Below are 25,487 nucleotides of genomic sequence, written 5' to 3'. Positions count from 1 at the left end.
AGGAGCATCTTGACAGCTGTTATAGTGAATATGCCTCTCTGTTTCTTCAGAACATGTTAAAACTCTACAAGAGAGAACAAGCCTTGAAATTGGGGGGACAAAAGGTGTGGGAAGAAAGGCACTAAAAGCAGAAGTACATTCAGCAGGTTTACTCACAGGTTAATTTTAATGGTGACATTTTTTAAGGTGGGGAAAAAGTATCAGAAAAAAAAGTCTCTGGGATTGCTTTATTAACAGCTTTACTGTTGTGCTGCACCACTCACATCTTTATGCATTTACAAAATAAATTTAACACACATCATGAGCACATAAAACTCTTCTAGGGTGTGCCATTTTTTCTCCATCTGTTCACACCGTAAATGAGGAGTCCTCTTCTTTAACAAGGACAGCATATTTCACACAGGCATTCCCGGGATATTTTAGAAAGTACTAAGAACATATAAGCATACATCTACAAGAACAAAAGGGCATGCGTTTGCAAAAAAACCCCCAAAAAAACCCCATTTCATTCATAATGTTCAAAATACTTTCTTCATGCAAACAGAATAAACTTTACAAATATATTTTATTTCTGTCGTCAGTGGTTGATGTAAAATCACTACTTCAAAAACTACTGAGTACGAAAGAAAAGCAGGTGTGTATTTTTTGTGTTTTCATTTTGTAGTCAGAAAGCCTGGTTAAAAAATAAAAACACAATTGCTTGTCCTACACTATTTGCTGCATATAGAGGGTCTGGGCTTTCGTCTAATGAGGAACAACTGCTTCCTGTTTTAAATTTTACCCAATCGCCAGCATTTCCCCACGATGTGGGAACCAAATGGCTGTTAATGTTAATTCAATATGTGGAAGCATGGCCAACATGACTGAAGTGCTTCAGTCACTTCCTAAGCTGCTATTGTCAAAACTGCAGTCATACTACTCTTCTGAAATAGGGCGGAAAATTGGCAACTAATGGTTCTGTTTGCTGATTGGCATGATGGGAAATCTATTGGAGGGAATCACAACACAGATGACCCCAAAATTACTTTGTCGACAACTCCAGAAGACACAGGTGGAGCCAATCTCCTGGATTGACCCACAATATTATCCTGAGTCAGCAGGATAATAGCGCCACAATGGTGCAACCGTATGAATTACTTTTCACTCTGTATTTCAGTACCAACTCATTAATTTGCACAAAAATGCCTTGATAACTGCTAAAGGGGTTATTAATAAGAACACAGTGCCACTGTATAACACAAGTAACTACATAATCTTCAGTTGTTTAAATGAATAACATTAAAACACAAAGTAAAGCTCAAAAAGTCAATTTTACATACTATTTCTCTTTAACTTGTGTATATGTTGGACAAGAAATGGAGGACTGTGAAAGTGGACCTTTTTATGGGGTGTGGGTGCAATCTTTACCCTCTTATCCTTGCAGGGCGCCCATCTGCCTATCACCAGCAGTCCCTGGTAGAAATGCGGGGTATAAAATTGTGTGAGAAAGTTCACACAATTCTCACTTGTGCTCAGTGAGAAAAAAAAAGCAAAATCTATAGATTTGGATGTGTAACAAGAGACTTCTTGCTGCAAGCCAACAGCGCTAACAAATGTACCATTGTGTAACACGCAACACTCCCTGATTCTGGGCTGGAGATTTTTTAATTTAAAAAATTTAAATTGAAAAAGAAAATCGAACCCAATATATTTCCCACACACTCATTGTTTGTCACGAAAACACTATTTTGGCATGTTTTTGTATCTTTGTTAACATAACAAAATCCAGTAACTCCCTCCTCCTTTTCTGTTTTTCAGTTTCTGATAACAAAACTCAGTCCCTAAAAAATGTACGGCTTAACCTCAAACTGAAAATGTCCCCATTGAACTCTCTGAGCTCTTCACACATCAACGAGCTTTTAATCTCCATGGATTAACTACAACTCTTATAATGCAAGAGTTAACAACAATGAAAGTCAAAACATGCTGTTGAGCAGGTACTCATGGAAGTTTTGTTATTCCTGCTTGAAGACAATGTTTACAAAGAGAACTGCAAAAAGAAGAGCATAAAGAAATAGTACTAAGGTCTGATTCATAATCTTGTTTGCTAACAGAAAAAAAATAACAGGCACTGTGTTTTATAATGCAACATTATGAATACACTGCAAATGATCCAACAAACTTCAAAAGGATTTGTCTAAAATACATGGAATAAAAAGAAAATCCATAAGCAGGATCAACAGAGGTTTTTACACTTGATTTATTTAATACTGTGGTGTGTGTTTTTATTACTGGATATCTTACAATATCCAGTCCGTTATCAGCTTTATTTCTTGGCTTCTTTTCTCACATGCTTTCCATTAAAAGTATGAAGGAACTGCTTTCATTCATAACCAGATCTTTGACTTACTTGATTTAATGTGTATTTTGTTTCTCTCAAAAAACAGATATGTTTTCTTTTTACAACTCATGACGAGTTTTATGTTTTTGAAACAGAGCTATAGTAAAGGTTCTAGGAACCAGTTGTTCCTAAAACCAACCTAATTCTTTATTTGTCCTGAAACGCACCCACTTGTGCATTTGAGGTTTCAATTAAGTCATGAATTTTGACCAATTGGGGATCTTGTTTTTACTTCTTTGTTCATCTGTTGAGAATCTGAGCCTTTAATAATAATATATGTCACAAGGATCCCCCTGGCAAATTGAGGAATAAAGCTGAACTTGTTTTATGTCAATCAGAACAAGCTCAGGCAAAAAAATTTACTTATTGCACTGACAAACGTCTTCTGACACAACTGCCAAAAAAACTATCAAATGACTGTGCCACAGAGCTTGTAAAGTAAAGGTGGTTAGTTGGTAAATCATAAGCAAGAATGCACAATCTAAAGGACAAAAGAATTCACAGTTGACCCAAACATGCGGGGCGTTTCAGCTCATTAAAAAAGAATGCTTATGCACGGGGGGGAAGAGAAATAGTCAGTCCTTTTGATGGGTTGTTGAAAAGCATCGTTCTTCATCTTCTTCCTCTGTTTCGTCGTCTCTTGCATTGGGAACAGAGGTTAGCAGCAGAGTGTCGGCGTGTACTTCTTCATCATCGGACTGGATCACTGGTGTGTCGGCTCCGCCTGCACTGGTAACACTGGAACCAGATGATGTTGAAGAAAATCGAAACTGGGATCCACGGTAGACTTCGTTTTGCCTTTGCAGTGGTGCTCGTTCCCTGTAGACAACCTCTGCTTCTTCATCCACTTCATCTTCATCATCGTCCTCACAATCTATAACTAGGTGAACAACAACAAGTTACAGTCGTTTTTTTAACAGATTTAGATTTTTAAATTGATAAATGTTCAATTAAAATGCACAGAGAAGAGCCTAAAGTGTGATTGTGTTGTTTTATTGCAATGTTAGTGTCTCCAAGATATGTGAATTTTTTCACACTACGGCTTTCGCAACTTTAATATTCATTAGAAAAACTTTAATATTCTTCTGTTGTTGATTTTGTGTCACATTTGGGTCAAATATGATGCTCACAAAGTTAACCACCTTGACAAAAATGCCAGTTACTTTAGAGCAAAAGTAACCCAGTGCATGATGATGCTGCTGCTGTTACGCTTGACTATGGGCGTGTTCATCTTTGGGTATTTTTGTACCAAATTACCATCTAGAATTGTGGCCTAGATGTTCAAAACAATACTTGGGGCTTCTTGAGTGTCGGCCTTTTGCCAGCTTCACTAGTTCAATCAATTACCTACTCTCTTTCACTTTGATTGCTGTGAAGTAAATTTGATAACTACTGTTCATGTTAAATGCTGTAAAAACGTAGTTGGTATGTAAATGCATAGTGTTTTTGCTTTTATCCAAATCAATTTTACTTAAAAAGAACATTTTTAAAAAAAAAAGAAAAAAAAATATATATATATATATATATATATATATATATATATATATATATATATATATATATATATATATATATATTACTAAGACTAAGCTGAAGACATAGAAAAGAGGCCCGGCCGACCTCTTTATGATTAATAATTCTACACAAATAAATGCTTTAATTTGATGTCTCAGCTATGGCTGTAGGCAAATAACGTACATGAAAGAGGAAGAAGAAAATTCATCAGGGACAGCTTCTCTCTGCATTAGGTTAATCAGACTGACTATAAGTGTCAATCTGACAGCTGAAGTGGACAGAATTCTGCAATTCAAACACATTAAAGTCATGAGTCAATGAATCATGAATTTAATGTGTTTAATCTGCACACTTATGCAGCCAGGTTGCTGCAATGTTGTTGTTTTTTACACCTTTACGTTAAAAAATATTTTTTCAGAAGAATTATGCTGGAAATGTAGATGAGATTAATTATCACATGCATCTATTTTATAGCACATAACCCTGCATTTTTCCCATGGGTGTTCACACATTTCCTTCTTTCCAAGTTCTGACATTTACTAGAAAACATATCTTCCTCTAATATAATAAAATTGCTTTCTGGTTGGAAAAAAAACTCCAATAAAAAGTTAGAAATCTTTGAAATTTCACTTTTTAAAAAGATGCTGTAAAAATTAAAAGCTCTTAAAAGAAAAATATCAGTAGTAAACAGAGGTGATTTTAATTAGATTTTTTTCCCCCTACCTGTCAAAAAAATAAATGTTGCTGTCATCAGAACAGGTCATAACAAAGATTCTCTTAACCTGTGATGAAAAGACTAACGCTTGCCACTCCTCATATTTTATGCAGTTACTTGGCATCCCAAAAATAAATTCTCATTGAACTATACTACAGGTGTCCTAGAAGACCACTGCCCTGCAACTTTTAAATGTGTCTCTCCTGCACCACAACTGAATAGAATAATTAGGTCATTAACAAGGCTCTGGAGAATGTATTTATCCAAGAAGGAGGTAATCTAAGCCATTTCATCCCATTGTTTTGTAGTTGTGGCACATCTAAAAGCAGCAGGACAGTGGTATATTGTACTTATACCATGGCAGAAAACTGGAAGTTGGCTTTTGTCATGGTGTTGGAATGTTAGCTCCACTGCTAGTTTCCCTGGGGCAGTAGGTGTGCTTTCTCTTCTATAGGTGCAAGCAGATTTCGTGAAATTTGAGTCTTATGTCTTGAGGCCAAGTCACCTCTTCTTTTACCCCTGCCTTCCCAGAATTCCCTCTGAGCAGTTTACGTTTTGTTTCATGCTGGGGAAGTCGTTCCTGTGCTAAAACTTTGAAAGGTTAAACAATGTCAAAATAGATAGCTGTATATGTGCCAGGATGTGGAGAATAATGTGCTTTGTATACAGATGTATAACACTTTTATTTACCAATTAGCAAGTAAAAATGTTTTTTTTGTTGCGCACCTGGTAGTGGAGATGTTAGGGCTCCTTCATCACCAACTGAACTTGAGTTGAGGAATACGTCAAGGGCTTCTTGATCTGATATATCCATCAGATCCATCTGCTCCAGAGTGTCCACGTTCACCTCCATGGATGAAATACTGCCCATGGGCGCTGCACCGGATCAACGCATGGAAAAGAAAATTCATTTCGTAAATCATGAACATACAAACACTTTTAAAAAGGAGTAACTGTTCTTTAAAATTTGTCATGTTTCAGTTGTTCTTTGTACCAACTGGCAGTGGAGCAATCAGATAGATAGATAGATAGATAGATAGATAGATAGATAGATAGATAGATAGATAGATAGATAGATAGATAGATAGATAGATAGATAGATAGATAGATAGATAGATAGATAGATAGATAGATAGATAGATAGATAGACAGACAGACAGACAGACAGACAGACAGACAGACAGACAGACAGACAGACAGACAGACAGACAGACAGACTGACTGACAGATGATGGATGGATGGATGGATGGATGGATGGATGGATGGATGGATGGATGGATGGATGGATGGATGGATGGATGGATGGATGGATGATGGATGGATGGATGGATGGATGGATGGATGGATGGATGGATGGATGGATGGATAGAAGGATGGTCGGACAGACAGACAGACAGATAGACAGACAGAGCAAGCAAATATAATATATAATTCTACAGGATATAAATACAAAACTAAATATGTAACTGTTCCATCAAAATCTATATAATCAATATATAATAGGGACTCATACTTGAACCAGAAGGCAATATTTTGAACATTCTCATTCACTTCGGTTTGAGATTTACTGCGCCTTGGAGTAGAAGGCACTCACGTTTCCGGCAGTCAACCTGTAGGTGTGTAGAGGGCAGGTAGTTGTCCACATCATGCTGGTAGACATCTTCAAAGAACCGTTGCCTGTCTCTTATCTTCATGTGCTGAGCAGAATCATTGTTATACAAACTCTGGGAATTGTCCTTTTCAGCTGAGCATCAAACGACATAAAGAAAAAGGCATGATGAAATATTCTTCACTTTCTGTGAGTTAATGTTCTCTGTCCTGAAATTTATTTTTTATTTCTAGAAATAAAAAATAAATTCACAAGAATAATTACCACAACATTTTAAATCTTTTGGACCTCTTTCTAAAATACAAATTAGCTTTTGGCAATTATTTTAGAAACGTAAACACCTCTGCGTGTATCTACCTGTTTTTGTCTTTCAGTGACTCATGGGGAAATCACTGGTTTAATTTTCAAACTATGTTTGTGGTCAACTAATGGTGTTGTAGTTCAAAGAAACCGTTGAAAAGGTTTAGGCTCTAAATAGTCTCATACTGAGAGAGTCAGAACAAGTCCAGCCTGTTACTACATTTGGCAAAGCCTTGTTTTGCTGCCACACCTTCATTTAAAAAAAAGACTAAAGAATGTTACAATAATCTAAAATAACAACTGAACCTTATGATAAAAACATAGTTATTTACTAGTATGTCATTGAAATCTATAATTCCCTAACACGTATGTATAGTTTTCTGACGGTGTGATAGATTAGTTTGTTCTGTTGCTTGTCGCTGAACCAAATTATTACACAGTGATAGTAGTCTGACCTCTAGTGTTCATCATCAGTTTCACACTTGGTGTCTTGTTTGACAGCAGATTTACAAATAAAAAATACACACACACCCACGCACGTCTATGCCCACGCGCACACACACACATTATATATTGTATGTATATAATATGGACAATTGCAACAAAAAAAATCTGGATAATATTAACTTTACAAGTCTGAAATAGAATAGAACAAAAAACCTTAAATAAGAAAAAAAATATATATATATATTATTATAAGAACATCTGTTCCAACTGTAAGCTTGCCCGACACAGTGACTTTCAATAAGCCGACAGGCTTTGGTTGCATAAGCATGCCGTGTCCTCCTCAGTACACACAGTGACTCTCCCCTGGGCTCCTCCAGCTGACACTTTTACTCATGTCACAAGTGTTTTGGGGTGGTTTGTACATGTACAAAAGTTTAAATATTGTTGTCCAGCTAATTTAAGGATGAAATTATGCCTTTATTGTGAGTTTGTCAACATCAAGCGTCTAGGGTTGATAAGTTTTCATGATGCACAAAAGAAGCATCTTGATAGTTTTTGGCACCATTGTTCTCCTGTTGAAATCCATCTCTTGCAGCGCATATGTGTCACCCAGCTTTTCTCTTCCTGGACAGCTCTATCTCTAGGGAACTGGCTTGTCATTGTGCCAGTCATTTTTCGACTGCCCTGGAGGCATGTGTGTCCACTGTCAGCCACTAACCATAACCCTTTATTCTGTCACTCAAACAGTCCCTGGAGTCTGAAAAAAGAAATCAGCGGTTTACAGTCTCTGATGTTTCAGCAGTCAGTGGAAAACTCGACATAAACTTTCGGTTTCCCAAAGTTTATGAAAGCCATTACATTTACATGGAATTTAGTGACACTAAATTCCATGTAAATATAATGGCTGAGTGTTGCTACATAGGGATGGTTCACTCTGAAATTGTATGCTAACTCCCATGGTAAAACATTTCCTTTTTTTGGAATGTTTTTAACATAGAATGAGTAGACTGGTTGTCTTTACTCTTGTGAAACTCTTGAGAGGATTGGACAACCTTTTTCAATTTCTTAGGAGAATGATTACCTTTGATGTCAACATAATGGTAACTATCATGAGGTGAAAATGCTGATTGATGAGAAGAAGTGTGAAATTATTTTTTTCCAAATCGGGACAGGGTTAAGGTGAAATCACTGTCTGTCCTCAGAATAATATTTTTCTGTATTCTTATATGTGCATAAATGGGATTTATCACTACTTCATGGGCTGGGTAAATATTGTAAATCAGCATAAAAAATATTTCAGCGTAAAAAATGCTGCTATAAATTATAAAAATATATAAATATGCAAACATGTTTTTGTTTTTCGGCTTATGAGGGACTGAAATCGAAGGCTGCAGTGTTGAATATATTGCAATAGTGACCTTGAAACATCTGCAAAGGATGTCACGCATTGTTAGTTAGTGATATGGGCAACATGCCACTCTGCCCAGGGTGCACTGCTTGAGGAGCTGCATAATTACTACGAAAAATGCATATTTTGTTTTAATTCAGCATTTTTAAGGTGCACTTCTTTATATTAAAAGATAAAATCTTAGAGACACCAATTAAGCAAGCAATATCACAACATTAAACCCTCTTGCTGTTGGTTTCTGGTTTGATCAAACCCTTATAAAAAGATGTTTGGAACTTTGAAAGAGATCTCAAAAACGAAGAAAGAAATTTGGGAACGAAAACTTGTAGCCAACTTACTCTGAAAAGCCACCATGAAGAAAAATATGATTAGATCTGACTCAGCCTCTGTCGTCCTACAGAAACCCTCATACAGCAGAGGAACAATGTAATCAGTTCAGAGCGCAGCATTTAGCACGTTAAAACTAAATGCATTTTTTGGGAGACTGGTCACATCATGACCATAAGGCAGGAGTGGAAGGTTTAAAATAAATAAAGCCATCACTGAAGGCACACTCAAGACTTGATGATGATGAAACTGCACAGCTTATGTAAACCTCACTTTTTGCCTGTTGGCTTCTTTCTCTCTCTGTGACTCTTGTTTGCCATCTTTCTCTGCCCATGCATCTAAAAATCACCCTGCATTACTCAAGATGAGATGACCAATGGTCATATCCAACCCACATGCAGGATCAGCTGTGTGCCCTCATCTGCTTCTCTCTGCGTGGGCTGATAACATATATGTAGAAGAGTGACTCATCTAGGCAACCTCTGTGCTTCTGCAGAGGAGGGTTTGCAGGAGATCTTCATGCAAATTGGCTGAGAATGCAGTTGTACTTTTCCCTGTGATCAAATGTCTTTCTTATTCTTCACACTAGGGAATCCCTCAGTTTTGGCATGGGATGTCAAAAGGCAGACCATCTTAACAGTTCTGCTAAAATCAAATTGATTTTTCATTCCAGCCAACACCCACTAACAGTTGAAGCAATGTTTTCCAAAAGCCATTTGGAGGAAAGTGTAATACAATAATGCCTTACCCTTTTACCAGGGAAAAGAACACAGGTCATGTGGAAAATATGAGCTGTGGATTTGTCAGTGACCAGAGAATATCAGCTGTGACATGACGTTTGTTTTGTTTTGGAGATTCTGTCCTTGGGATTCTAACAGACATAAATGGAGAAAAAAATTCATCTAGACAAATGTAAAAGCTTGAAATGTGTGGGTTTATCTCAGATTCAGGAAATGAACAGAATTCCTGTTGCATATAATACCATGCAATTGTTCCAATAACCGACAGTACAATCAAAGTGTTGATTTAAGTTTCAATTGATATGTAGGCCAAGGACAAATGGTCCATGCTGCTACTGGTGCTAAATTTGTAGCTTTGTCTTATTTGACTTTGAAAATCCTTAGATTTTTGTTCATGACTCATTTCCTTTACTCATAAATTCCAAAATTCCCTTTGGTAGGCCACATTAAACCATCATTGCTTAAGTCTTATTGTTGCATAACACAAGCGCAATCCTCAAGCTGTGTCCTTCGGTACCCAGGAATGGACTCTTTCTGTTTTGTACCGCCTGACAACATTGCTCACATGCTTATCTGAAAATGTAGCTGTGATTCTTTACTTCACTGAGTTTGCCATGAAGGGTTAAATTATGGAAGAATAAGAAAAGAGAACAATTTTAAAAGAAGGCACCAAATAGTCATGCAATCTGACTCTGGCACATGTTGGTCCTGGTATAAAGTAACTGTAGAGTCAGTGATTTGTAAGAAAAAGCTTTGGTATCTGCTTGACTCAGCTAAGTTACATGCAGTAAAATACAAAGGCTTCAGGAAAGTCATGCAATATTTTTGCATCTACTTTATGCTGATAAAGCTCTAAGTAGTTTTTATTTTTCACTACAGTGTCAAAAAAATCCATTCTTCTTCTGCATTTTCCAATCAAAGATAAAGAAACTGCATACGCTGTTGCTGTTCCATACAATGACAATATTTCAACTGTACCATTTAGTGCTGCAGTTTTGTTTCACTCTGTGGCACCACACTGAAAGCAGGGAACAAATGTTCCTATTGAACCTGTAAGTCACATGGCACAGCATTCAGTTCCCTTGTGGCAAGTGACTAGAAATCCCATGATCATCTCTCTGACACCAGTGAACCCAGAACTGGAGAGCTGAGAAAGCTGCTCAAGCTGTTATGCTGCATGGCCACTTTCATCTGACAGCCCATCTATCTCCTCCCTTCTCCTTCTCCTTCCACTCATTTGCCTCCTGGGATCCCCATGATTGTGTCACCCATCTATTCTGCCACATATTTTTGAGAAATTACTACCCTTATTTATCAGGCCAGGCGCTGCTTTTTTGCACGCCTCTTAGCCACAGAAGTCTATCAAACATAAATCATTTATGAGTGAGATCACTGCACCGCAATTGTAACCTTCCCCCTGCCTCCTCCCCAACCCCCCAAACACACATATCCATAAACCCACAGCCACATCGCAGAAAGTAAATCATGTCTGGCCATTAATGCTGTCCTGCTTCTTTCTTCTATAACCAGCACTCCCATCAGGCAGGCAGCCTATGTAATACTGCAGGAAACACACACACACACACACACACACACACACACACACACACACACACACACACACACACACACACACATATATATATATATATATATATATATATATATATATATATATATATATATATACCATATAGCATTTCTGATATTCCCATTACCAAAATCATTAAAGCACATCCCTGAAACTAAACACAAAGATGACCTCCAACAATGCCCACCACTTCTTCCATAGGTCAGTGAAAACAGGGCTTCCAGGGGTCTCAAATGGTCAGGCTGAAGCCCAGGTTAATGCTTGTATTCATTCCCATACATATACTTTCACAGCAAGTTTGATATCCCTTATTTCTCATTATACTTCAGTGAAACAGTTACAGTTTAATATGTGAAGAAAATTGTAATGTACAGTCCTCATGTAAAGACTTTCTTTGCTTTACTTTTGTCAGGCAGAAATAACTAGTTCTTTTCCCTTCATGCTGATTAAATCTCAACTGCATCGACATTGTTGCACCACCATCACCATTGCTGTCAGGCTAATTTAGCCATGCCAGACAGGACCGTCAGCTATTATTATCACTTTGGACAATGAGACTTTTTAATGTCCTCCTAATGAGGCTGGAAGCAAAAGGGATAATTAGGAAGGAAAAGGATTACATTAGTAGTTTTTGGGAAAGAATGAAAAGATTTATCCTTGGGTTCAGTTTCTCATCAACATAGATTTAGGAAAATTACAAAACAGCAAAACTGCGTTTTTTGAGTTATAATATAAGAATTAGACTAGGGCAGTCGGTATTGATCAAAGTTTTATTACAGAGCTCACATATTTTAAATTACTTGTAATGAAGAAGACAAAGCTATCCCAAAGTTTATTTTAAGATTTCATCTTATTTTAATGTACTCAATAAATTGTCTCAAAAGAAGAGACTTGAATGCAATTTCAATTATACTATAGTAGCTGAGAGTTATACGAGTAATAACAGTAAAGAAGATACTTATGATCAACTTATTGACACTTTGTCTGCATCTGCACTTGTAACAGAGTAAATGCCACATTGGTTGTACTCACACGCCAGACGCTTGTTGTGGTTTGTCGAGCCAGTAGATGACATGATCCAGTAATGTGGGACTGGCTGAAGAATGTTTACCTTTGACTGAGTGTGTATTTTTTCTCCTGTCAAGGCTCCAGGAAAAGATGCTGATGCGAGTGGAGTGGATAGTCATCTAGTCATTGCATTTCTTCTGACTTTAGTGCCCTGAACCATCAATGATAGTAAGCTGACATTCCCCTTTAACTCTCTTTCTTCTTCCCTGCTCTGCCTTTTTGCTGTGTTCGCTGACTCCCTCCCTCCCCCTCTGTCTGACTAGTAGTTTTTTTCCCCCAGGTTTTCCCTCTCACTGCTTCTCACTCTCATCTTGGCTGTTTTGCAGAGTCCCCCTCTCACATACACATATATATACAGACACACATGCTCTCTTACTCTGTCAGACTGGCTAAGTAGGTTTGTAAGAAGCTGTACAGCTTAGATGTGATGTGTGTGTGTGTGTGCGTGTGCATGTGTGTGTTGAGGGGATGAGTGAGGCAGTGTGGTCTGTACCAACTGATGACAGTGGGGGTCAACAGGATCAGGAGGAGGTGTTTACATAATATTGTAGAGTAATCCATTTCAGCCGTTTTAATTTTACGTAATATGTCCATCTTCTAATAATTGCTCCTGTGAAAAAGAGAATTGTAGTAAAAAAAAAAGTTTTACATAGATAATTATGTAATCCTTTTGTCATGTTACTTTTGTCTGTTACATAGAATTACAATAAGATGCCTTTCTGGAACTTTGATTTTTTTTTTTATTCTTTATTTAACAGTAAATGGACCCCAATGCCGAGCACTACAGCCTCTGCACTTCATTTACTCACCGAGCCATCTAAAATCCCAGGAGCTTTATTTCTAAGTAATGTTTTTTGAAATAAAAATGCATTAAAGTGTAAAATCAAACCAAGAGAAGAATGATCAATGTCTTGCTCTTCATAACACAGATGCAAGCACTTTTTTAGTTCCTTCTGCTCCATTTTCACTTTGATTTTTGTAAGCTGTGTGCTCTTGCATTTTTTTTTCAGTTTCTACTTTATTTTGAGGTACTTTGGTTTCTAGTTCTAGACAAAACTACCCTGCCTCACTTCAATGTCAAACCTTTTCACATTTTGTGACATTAAAATCACAAACATTTTGTTTTTTTTGTTTTATGTAATATACCACCAAAAACTAGTAGTAGTCTGTTATATATGGTTCAAATAAAATATATTTAACTTTGTACTTGTGAGGTGAAAAAAGGGCTTTCTAAAGCTAAACAACAGATTGTTAATTCAACCACTGTGGCCCTGCCCTGTTTCTGACAACACAGAATATACATCTGTGACAGAAATATTTTGTTCTGAAAGACCAGGCTTACCCGTTCTTTTTGAACATAAATCATCATTTTTTTAATGTATAAATTTATGCTTTGTGTTTAATGTTGATTTCATCAGTTTTTGAACTATTGATTGAAGTTCATGATAAAAAAAAGTGTTATAAGTGACATGACTGAGACACCTTTTATTCTAATTGTTGAACAATATGAGGACAACAGCCTTATATAGGGTAGTCTTTCTGAATCCAGACATTTCTTTTCCAATAGTGTTGCAATAGTAGGCAACACAAATTGCATGTTAATTAGCTCAAAAATTAACAGCGGTCTGAAAATAAGTCAGAAGTGGTTGATGTTCTCTAGATCCACATGGTCCATTTTAAACAAACATTACAACTGATACTGTAAAATATATAGTTTTTTCAGTAATACTTGTTTGCATTGTTTAATTTTTCTACTTAATTTTAACTTGTCAGGCAAATATTTTCCTTAGTGTACTGCTACTCTGCTTGAAAATCAAATAACTCAGTGTGGAACTCAGTATGACATAGTTTTCATTTGTTGAAATTTGCTTCTATCATTAAAACATAACCGTCAATGAATTTTCACAAATGCCCAGGAAATGGCAAATGGCAAAGAGACAAACTCAATTTGTGAATATGTTTTCATGTTTAATTTCTCAAAATGGCATCATAAATGCCCTTTGACTTTAAGAAAGCAGCAGCAAAGTATCTGCACAATCCATTAACATTCATGTCTGCCGACTTAGTGACTAATTAAAAGGTCATTTACCCATTGACATTTACTAATGCCTTGATAACATTTAGATTTGATGATTTATTAGCAGGTAATGACATGAATTATGTATCGAGAGCAGCGAAGAGTACAGCTGGTTCTAATCCTTTCACTGTAAAACTAATTTTCCTAGTTGTTAGGTTTTTATTTTTTACTTACATGAATTCAATTGATAAAACAAAATCAAACTTTTCTTTAAAAAGCCTCATTATTATCCAAACACATTTTAGTCACGCAAATTATAATTACTCAAGTTTTGAAACAGCTAATCACTCCAGCCAGTCATTTATAATCAGTTTAACTCTGGATTCCCTCCACAGCTCACTGCATGCATTAAAGGTGAGACTAGCATAAGAAGAATACATTCTGAGGACTTCACTATGGTGTGTATTCTCTGCTGATGCAGCTCAGGTCAGACAGTTGCATACACTCAAGCACAGTACACAGACAGAAGCAAAGCATTCATGTGTAGAACATATAAATCCAGTGCAGAAAGTCACCAGGCTGGGATTCAAAGCCCAACTCTCCTTGCTTGAAGGTAACAGTGCAAGTCCTGTTTATCATGATCGCCGAAAAAGCAATTTGCTGTTTCCAACAGTAGAACAATAATGAATATTTACAAGAGGAAAATTGTATGAATATGCTTTTGGATTTATTTAGGGATTTATCCTATTGTTTTCTAGAATCTGTGGCTTGCGGACCTCAGGTGGATTCTACTTTTTGTAACAGTACAGCTACATGTGGGGGAACAAGCTAATTGGCACTTAGCATCATGAATTCTTGCAGGTCCTGACTTCCCTCCTCCCTAATAAGAGGCTTCTAACAGGCAATTATGTCACACTTCAGCTGGAAGAGGCTGTTCCTTCCTAACCTTCAATATCATGGAAAACACAGCACAGACTATATAAGGAGGCTGAAAAAAATAATGATATGAGGAGGATACGTGGCTTGATCTGCTTCAATTTGTCGCTGTGCTGAGGATGAGCTATAATTATTTCCTCAAATAGAGGGAGACATTTATCCCTGTAGTGAAAGGCTTAAAATACTCATGTGTTAGTCAATGTCGACATCTCCTGGTTAAAGTTGGGTATTGCAGTTCAGCGCTGCTCTCATGCACTCTGATTCCTGTTGAAATCTTCTTAAGAAGGGCCAATACCAAACTTCCAATGGATTATGAAATCCAGAGTAAGTAATACTCGATTTCATGTGATCTTGATAAACATGTATCAGATTTTTTTTGCACTGAAAGGCAAACCAAGAGGAAATTGTGATCACGTGTCCGATTTGAATTTTTGGTTCAAAATCCTCCCAAGTTTAATTCATTCCGGTGAACAAAAGGGGATTTCCATAAAGTCTTCCTGGTTTTGTGTGCATGTTAATGTGTGTGTGTGTAGGTGTGCGTGCGTGCGCACGCGCGTGTGCGTGTGTGCGTGCGTGTGTTGGCGGTGTGTAAAATGTGCCTGTTGCTCTTTCAGTTTTATCAGAGCTGGCTTCCTCTTTGAAACTGTGTTGTCTCAGTTTTCTGCAGCATAGTCTCTGATGTGGTTTGTGAGTCATACTGTGGTAAATACACACATTTGTGCGCACATACAGAGTAAAGTCACATTTATTCACCGAGATACACACAAACACTCACACATAGTATTCCTGGTTACCATTTAGTTCTCCCTGCATGCATTTATGTTATACTTTGCAGTGGCTTTTTGAAGCTGTAAGCATGCTGCCTTTGACGGCTTGGCAATTCTCTATCAAGAAATTTTCACAAAGCTGAGTCTCTGAGACAAGTCCAAGTTTATGTCTGCGCACCTACATCAGACTGTATACCCAAAGCCCTCAAAGTTTATGAAAAAATATAACATTGTATTGTGTGGGGATATTCTGGGGGTCACCATGGCAACAGACATCGAAGCGCCACGTGCACGAACATGCACACCTGCCTGCAAGTGTTCCAGCTTGTGCCTCTGAGCTCCCCTGTTCAACAGTACCTACGAGCTAAATGTGTCAGGAAAGAGAGGCGGCAAGAGCAGCAAAGCCTTGTTTCTCAGAAAGAGGAGCACGCAGCGCTGCCAAGGTGTTAATTACCCATTGTGTACTCCAAAGATGGCAGGATTGGGTTTGTTTTACCTTTAAGTTGCACAACCTCTGGTGTGAAACAGATTTTGATCGCTACAGATTTTTTCGCGGAGTGCAACATAATCAGGTGACAGCGTAGGATAAATACTTAAAAAAACAACTCTGTGTTCTCAAAGTATCTCAGAGAGTCATTAGTCCTAACAGGCAAAGGATTCAAAAGTTACATCAACATGTTTTATCATTGAAACTTTCTGACAGCAATTAACTCATTGTCTTGTTGGTCACAAATCCGGTATAAACTGATTTATTATAAATGTGCACGACAAAAAGAGGTGTGACAGTCTAAAAGTAAATTTAAAGGCAACAGCTGTGTCAGCCGTTCAATTCTTATGTATAAGGTCCTTAAATAAGTCTATTTTTGCAAACAGTACCGTTTGTGTTAACAATTTTACATGGGTGTGCAGTATTTTTTTCGGTGTCTAAATGAGACCTTGTGACTCATGCTGAGAAATGCAGCAGCCTGGACCAAGTGACTGACAGTATCATTTTGACTCAACTCTACTGATATACAACAGCGGAAACTAAGTATTATGTTGTGGACATTACTCATTGCAAGATTAAAATATGCTAACTGAACAGAAAATTGTTTGGGTGACCTGTGAATATAAAGGCCAACTTTGGGGTCATTTTGTTTGTCGAAATGTCAGGTCATATAGTCAGACAATGACGCAGTGCTGTTCAATTAATTTAACTGCAGAAGGTCAAGGAAGAATCCATTCTTCTTCAACTTTTTAAAACTTTTGTTCTAATTTAGAAAAACTGTGCAAACTTAAAAGTGGAAGGAAAAAAATAATGGTTTTGTACATTCAACCCTGAAAATGTTTGTGAGAATTTGTTTTCATTCCACCTGAGTTGATATTTGTCTTTTGAGGTATGTCGTTGCCAGCAGTGAGACCTTGCAGCTTCCCTCCTTGCTCAATGGAAGTCGTATTAGATGAAAAACATTTGTTGAGAATATCATTTTGCCACAGATTTCAGTCTGAAATTTGAATAAACTATTCTAATATGAATACATTTTAATATAGTTGTAGTTTTGTCTTATTGTAAGGCTGTTTTCCTGTTGGAAAGTGAACATTTGCCTTACTCTCAACTACTTCCTGCTTCAAACAGGATTTCTTTCAGCTACCCTTTATTTAACAACTTCCCAGCTTCCCTGTCACCGGAGAAAAAACAAATAACTTGAGGTCTATGCTTCCACCATATCTTTTCTTTCTTCATGGTATCCTTTCATAAAAGACTTATTTGTGGAGTGCATGATAAAAATTGTCCTGTCAACAGATTCTCTCAACTTAGCTGTGGATATCCACAGCTCCTCCAGAATTAATATTAGCCACCTAGCAGCTGCTCTGATCAATATTATTCTTGTCTTGCAGTTAATTAAAATAATTCTGATTTGATTCTCCGGTCTTCCAAATGCTGTTTGTTTGCTAATGTTCTCTGACAGGCCACCGATGCCTCCTCGGACGAGCTGCATTAATGCTGAGATTAAACAGGGTGAATCCATTTACTGAATATGCAACTTCTAAAAGTAGGTGGTTGGACTTGATTTTATTTAAAGCATCAGAGTAAAGGGAAAAGAGTGCAGCTGGATGCCATGGTACACTGTAGTACAGTGCATTAAAGTTACTGTGTGTCACTTGACTTACTGTGCAAATGTTTAGGGGTGAAAATATTTTGGCAACGCAATCCTTTCAAATATATCAGTTGGACTAATTAGGTTATGTCCTGTATTAATGTAATACAGAAAGATTGACTTGATAATTTTTTTTTATTACTGTACTTGTCTTAAGAAAACCTGTGTTGTTGTTGAGTATGATCATTTAACATAGGTTAAAAAAGGGTTTAACTGCTTTCACATTCACTTATTAATTCTGTGTTACTTTGTCTTCCTGGGGCTTGTATGTACAATGATTTGTACTTGGAGATGAAGCAGAATTTGCATGAATCTAATCGGAAAGCACTCCTCTGCATGTATCCATGTGAATGTATAGATGAGTATGTGAGTCACTCACCACTATGCAGCCCCCCGGGCTTTGAGTTCTGACGCCCATCTTTCAGCTCCTCTACTGCAGAGTGAACCCAGTGAACCTTCTGCTGTTTACACTCTCCCACTCCTCCGTCTTGCTCCGTTTCTATTTATCTCTCTCGCACACTCTCATGTTCATCTATTCTCCCTGTCTCCGTTTCTGCGTTCTCCCTCTATCTTCCTCCAGTTTCCTACAGTGCGACTCTCATTCTCACATAATCTTACTCTTGTGTGTTCTCCCTCCTGAAAAACATTCATCCGTCTCATTTTAGAGATGGATGAACCTTTAGCTTTTAGCTTTAGATCAAGACTTAGTCAGATTCAGACGGTTATGATTTCACTACGACTCAGACAGGCACTCAGGGTCCTCACTTTACTATGTCATCAGACAGAAACAGGCAGGCCAGAAAAGATTCAAATATAATAACAAATACCTTTATGAACATAATAGTTATAGTAAACTATGATGGAATGTCAACAGATATCTTGACATCGCCAGTGTCCTCCTCCATATCTTCATCATCTCAAAGATCATGGCAGTCATCATCTCCGCTCCTCCAAGAACAAACATGCAATCACTCCATCAGGTTGCACCAAGCAACTGCCATGTCATCCACCCTCTGGTGCCCACAACCAAAACCCTTCTGTCGATCACAACTTTCCTTCTGCAGCAGTCTTGTGAAAATGTGTATTTTACTTTTTATAAGCATATGTCTGTCTGCATATACAGACAGACATATGCTTGTCTGTCTGTATATGACAGATAGACAAGCATATACAGATGTGTGTACGTGAGCACACACATCTGGTCTGGAACAGTAGGGGGGATGTTCCCACAGATTGGAGGTTGCTTTGTGTCAGAGCTTCAAGAAAGACTAAGGCAGCATCTGGTTGATGTAACTTTAATAATGCAATCTCTTTGCCTTCATTTGAAATGCTGTGGCACATTGTGGAACAGAAACACGCTATTAATAAAACGGGCGGAGAGTGAGCCAGCGTGACTTGGATGCAGCTTGAAAGTCCATTGAGCTGCGTAGAAGAGGTGAGCAGAATGTGCATCACATGGCAGGCACCTCAAAAGAGCACATCTCAATGTGCCAAGGAACTGTTTGTCTCTGCGAGTGTGGGTATTTAAACGAGTGGGAACATGTGCGAGGTACAGTATGTAGTGTTTGCATGGCTATAGACAGCTCTGCAATGCCAATGTCACGGGGTTCATTTGCATTCAACGGCTCCACCGTTTCACTACGGTTCCTGATTCAATCACACATTCAAAAACACCTTAATTACCATCTTAGTTTCAAATGCCTGGTTTCTTTGTCACTTGAGCAGATGATTATCATTAATGTATTCATTATTATTATGTATTAATTGAAATTCAGGTGTATCTCATTTTATTAACGTTGTTTGTTTGTGCCTGACACACAACATTCAGTTTCTCAGTCAGTTCATCAAAAATATTTTGAATACAGAAAATACTATGCTGTAGCCGAGACAATCAGGGGTCAGACTGCTGACTTGACAGTTGCTCAGCAGACAGTCATTGTGGGTATGACACCAAAAGTCATTGCTAAAGAAGCTAGGTGTTTAGAGTATGCAGCTGTTTACAAGCATATCAAAATCAATTTGAAACTCGAGAAGCAGGAAAAAGTGTGGTCACAAAAGGTGCACAAGTCGATGGCATTACTATAGCCTTGGAAGAATTGGAATCCAATGCAAAGTTTAGGGCAGGGGTCCATGTGAGTCAAATAATAAGGTTACTAACAGGACTCTAGTGAACTTTCATGTGTTCTGAGAAGAACATTCAGACATTTCATTCAGGTATGTTGAGCCAGAAATATATCTAAAAGTTGCAGGACAGTGGACCTCAAAACCTGGATATAAACACTGATTTTGGGGATACTGGCGTCAGAGCTTTAAGAGCTCTGAGTTTAGGCTACTGCTTTTGCCACTCCCTGAACAATACATTATGAAAAACAGCTTAACTGGGAGGAATAGAAATTGGCAGTTGCTCAGTTGTCCAAAGTCCTCCTTTTCATGTGAAAATGGAGGACCTTGGACATCATAAAGTTTTGCATTTTATTATGAAATCAAAGTCTCTGAACCTGGCAGTATGGAATTTTATTTACTTGAGGTCCCTTGAGTTAGCAGAGCCACGCCATCTTTTGGTCCACCATGCCTTATCAAATCCAAAGTAGTCTACCAGGAAATTGTAGAATGCGTCAGGATTTCCACTGCTGAAAAGCTTTACATACATGGCGATTTCTTTTGCAAGAGGTCTTGGAACCAGTGGTGGCCACTGTGGTATCCAGTTAAGTGACAGCCATATAATTGTGCTTGATTGGCAAGTAAACTCACATGAGTCACACCCATCAGAGAAACTACGTAATTTCAAGAGGAATATGAGAAACACCAGACCCAATAATGGATGAGAAGAAGGCCTCTAGCTACATGGATTTTGTTGACTCCTGACTGCCTCCATGCCCCATTGCACTGATGTATTAACTCATGCAAAAGTTTCCTTTTTTTCCCCCCAATAGTCTCATGTGCAATGCAAATTTTCTTACAAACTTAATGTTGGGTTTTCATTTGATGTAAAAGCGTAGTCATCAATATTTATTCAAACGCACCCTCAGTCGTTCTATTTAATCCTGGGGCCTACGACTCTCTCCACAACATTTCTATGGCCCTTGTTGGGAACTCTGTGCCTGGTCAATGATAGCAGAGATAAACTGTAAACGGCTAATCGGGTATCAAACCAGCAAAGAGGAAAAAGCGCCTCCTATCCGTGTCTCATTCATTATTCACAGGCAGCAAATTAAGTTGCTACAGTGGGAGCAATCAATTATAAATGAGATAAGGTAGGAGGGAAGGAGATGGATAGATGAAGGGCACAGAACAAGGCCTACCTCACATCCAGCATGGCTTAAGCATGCCTTTGAACATTATAGTGGACTGTGTAACCTGCAGGCAAATGTAAATGGCCTCTGAAGGCATGATTCTGAAGCGCAAAGCTTCGTTAACCAGTGTGCATGCACATTTTCACACCACTGTAATGAGATTCATTTGGTATAGCTCATCTCTTTTTGTTCACTTGTGTGTGCACTTGTGTTTTTCTATGGCCCACTGAACAGACAGTCATAACGAAACTGCATTTGGGCTTTTCACAAATGTCGAGCACCAGTCATAGCATCCTCTCTGTAGGTTAGAGACTGCTGCAAGATGAGGATTGTAAAGTGGTCCAGATGCAGCGTGCTAGAAATACCTCAGGGTGTAGCCTTTAATCTCCTCACCATTTGAGTCACATAGAACTCTTTTTTTTTTATTTGCTTATACTTGTCATTAATATGTAACAAAACACTACGTTTCAAACCACAAAGAGAATTTTCTGAGATACATTTTAGTGGTGATTCAAGAACTTCACAAGAGGTGCTGATATAAAAGTGTGTTTTAACAGCCTTTCATTTCATTACTGATCAACCGAGCACCCAAATATCTCTGTGTTTTGGACTATTGAAAACATTTTATCACAATAAATATAATATTTTAAAATTAATTGTAACGTAATTGATTTAATTTAATAATACATTTTCGGGACTTTCCTAGATGGCTGCAACCTATGATCGCTCATTGATCTTTGTATGTGTATGCCGCAGACAGTTTCATAACTCCAACCTGTTACAGAATTTTATTTTCATTCAGGGGGTGTCCCATCAATTTACATGCATCCGGATGAAACAATACTAATGAAAAATACCACCTATATTATTAAGGAGATGTGACTGTTGTCTTTATTTGTTTTTCCACAGCTGTCTGCAGATTTACATGCAGCTGTTCTAATACAGGCCCTACTGTTGTGATTGGAAAGTCGTAAGTGTGATGCAGCTCTCTGTCACCTCACTATTTGCTAAATGTCAGATATTAGCTTCTGGAAACAGCTCTGTTTGTGCCGTCTGTATTTGGTGTTTATGTCCCAGCGTTTGTGTGTGCGTGTGTTTGCGTGTGTATGCGTGTGTGTGGGCAGAGAGGCTGTTTGATGTGAGTCAGATCCAGACCCAGGCTGGTTTCTCTCACACGTGTGTGGGACGTATCCAGATGGCTATGCAGGACTGCATAAATGTCACTCTGATAATGAGACAACAAGGCCCATTGAAGTACAGGTAGCATTACTGTGTAGAGTATGCAGAAATAATTAGAAAGGGAGGAAAAGTTGTGAGGATATTATAAATATGGAAGGAGAGGTTGCACTTAATTAACTAAAGTAAACTAAAGGAAATACAATAAACACTAAACCCATTTTATGACCAACATGATTAAGGGGAAGACTGCTTACCTGACAGTTTTCCAGCCGGTAATCTTTGATGCACTGCGCCTAAAAAAAATGAACCAAACTTTCTAGGACTTTTTCTCACAATAAGTATATTATTTTTGAACTAAAATAATCTACAGAGAATCTATAGTAGGTTATGAGAAAAAAAAAGTAATTTGTGGAAAAAGATGCACAACTAAATACTGAATGCATATACTCTGCACTACGTAGTGATTATTGATTATTTTCTAGAGTTAAAATACACCATTTTTTTGTTCTTATTAAAACATTTACTTTTTCAGCAGCTGATTTACAGCAGATTTTTTTGTCTACTGTAAGCATTAATTAAATTAACAGAAATAAAAACTTAAAATACATCACTCTATATAATACATCTATACAATGTTTGACAGTGTAATAGTATTCTAATTTACTGGGCTGTTCCCATAGATTGATCCAACATTCATTTTCACATTTATTTCTGGTTTAGAATATTTACAAGAATATTTATCTACCTGAGAAAAAGTAATTGACCCTGCATTAATATCAACTTTTCTTCCCCTCCATCCATGCACTGTACTTGGGGGTCACCATAGGTCACCGCACAGTTGCTATGGGAACAAGAAACAAGGAGGAAAATTCTCCCGAGCCCTGAACAGTGACACCTTGTGCCGTCTCCGTCAGACTCGGTTGAGTTGCACATCAAGTGTGAAAGCAGGAGTGAGAAGTTGTTGTTTATTTAATTTTCTTACGAGTCACAAGCGTGGCCCGTCAACCCCGCTTTTTTTCACACTTTTCCTCTCTCGCTTTGTATTTTTCTCTTCCTCTTTCTTTCTCCCCTCTTGCATATAAAACCTATTTTCTCATCTACCCTTGTGGACATTCGCTCACACATATTTTCATTGTCTGCTTCACCCCACCCAGCCGTTTTCTCACATACATATTCCTGTTACTTAGAACAACCAGGCACAGGTGCAGCCCTGTCTATGCGCGTAAGTGCGACAGTATTTGTTATTCCTGTTCTCCAACTGCTGTAACTATTGCACTTTCACAGTCAACCCCGCAACAGCTCAGCCAGCCTCGTAAGATTACTGCACCTGTTCGTCTAGCACACACACAAACAGTCATTTTTACATGATCACAAATGGTTGCAAACACTGGTCCACCAACACCGCCGCGATCCAAGGCTCGTGTGTGTTTCTGTGCGGAGCGGATGGTGTTGCTGCTGTTTCAAATACTGTCTAATGCTGGCAGCAAGTTTCATCGATGGTGATCTGTTACACTGACAGTGCAGCATGTATTTTTAGCCAAGGAGAAAGGACAAATAATGAAGCAGAAGAGGCCGAGTGAGACAACAAGGGAGGAGTAAAATCTGAGGGTAAACCAAAACCACCTGGATGTTGCTGACTTGCTACTCCTGTTTTTAGAGCACAGGGTATATACATCACTTTCACAGCCACCCGTGTCTTGGTGTACTGCATATCTAAGCATGTGCTATTATACAAACCCTTGCAAAAGCTTTCACAACCCATGAATTTTTGTCCACTTTTCATGTTACTACCACAACGTGTATTTTGAGTGAAATATGCATCAGAACAACAGGCATGACAGATTTCAGTCTATCATACTTTGTCCCCTTTTTAACTGTGAACCGGGGAATTAATGGGTATGTGATTGGTTTTAAAATGTTTTCACAGATAAAAATCTGAAAGTGTGGGTGTGCCTTTGTATTAAATCAGTGTTTGCAGAAACATGTCAGACAATCCGACATTATGATGTCACGCGTGCCCAATAAGGTTGTGACAAAACTCCACAATCGTTGACTTTAGGAGACAGATGGGAGCTGAATCATTTAGGATTTAAATCTCTTTCCATGATGCAGCTTTTGCTCAACAGTTCTCTCTGACTTCACATCACGGTTCCCTTTGCGCCACATCTTACAAATTGGTATGAAAGGAAACTGTAGTGAATAAGCATGACGTCTACAAAGCATGTTCATGTGTAAAAACATTGAAAACAGTTAATTGTTCTCGCTTAACTGCACACCTGTGTGCGATCTTTTGCACTGCTTTATGGCATAATATTCATGGCAACTGCTTTGGCGCCTCCAAAGATTATTGTTAAAAGACAGATGCTTCAAAACCACGATCACTGTTTACTTGAGAATGAGCGTCACAGAGCGTCATTCCTGTCATTAAACTATAGGACAAAGTCCAATCAAGCCTTTAGATTAATAAACTCTTGTTCATTGAGATAATATTCTGATGCATAAATATGCCCTTCAAGTTTCTAAAAAAGACATTGTTCAAAAAAAAAAAAGAAAGAAAGAAATAACACAAAAGAGGTCCCATTTGCAGCTTACCACAAGCCGAGTGTGGAACTTATCAAACCTGTGGGAAAAGGTGTGCCGGTCATCACGGATCGAAACTGAAAGTTCTGAATTACATGCAAAACACTGTTGGTGGCAGAAAACTAACTACTTCACACCCTTAAGACAAAAGCTTCAGTTTGTAAAACAACACAGGAATCCTGATGCAACATTTAAGATGTTTAGTTGTAATCTGATTAATGTGGAGAAAGCTTGATGGGTTCTAAGATAAGGTTTTGAAAAAGCTGAGTGGAATCAGTTTAATCACTGAGCAGTTCTTTCTCAGTGATCACCACAGCCAACATGTTTATTATAATTTTATTGAACTCGGTTTTCACTCGATGGTTAAACAGAATGAGTTGTATCTTCTGTATGGCTAAACAAGTCTCAGCATTGACAAGTATTTTCTCAGAAGAGGAATTTAGGAAAGAAATAGTACAACCGAAAGAAATAAGACA

At 37.9% G+C, this 25,487-nt stretch overlaps 1 protein-coding gene across 1 annotated transcript; it reads right to left on the bottom strand.

The window, feature by feature from the left end:
* Window positions 1-213: 213 nt before the first annotated feature.
* Window positions 214-12,533, bottom strand: LOC129370215 (dysbindin domain-containing protein 2-like). The gene is made up of 4 exons (XM_055045982.1): window positions 12,066-12,533; window positions 6,206-6,355; window positions 5,337-5,486; window positions 214-3,260 (listed from the first exon to the last, which is right to left on the bottom strand). Exons 1-4 carry the CDS (start codon window positions 12,106-12,108, stop codon window positions 2,956-2,958), a joined length of 648 nt encoding a protein of 215 aa, XP_054901957.1. The 5' UTR covers window positions 12,109-12,533; the 3' UTR covers window positions 214-2,955.
* Window positions 12,534-25,487: the final 12,954 nt, after the last annotated feature.

The sequence above is a fragment of the Poeciliopsis prolifica genome, unplaced genomic scaffold (assembly GCF_027474105.1).
Source record: "Poeciliopsis prolifica strain line A6 unplaced genomic scaffold, Auburn_PproV2 SCAFFOLD023, whole genome shotgun sequence".
NCBI lineage: Eukaryota > Metazoa > Chordata > Actinopteri > Cyprinodontiformes > Poeciliidae > Poeciliopsis > Poeciliopsis prolifica.
This window is presented reverse-complemented; position numbering and strand designations above follow the sequence as displayed.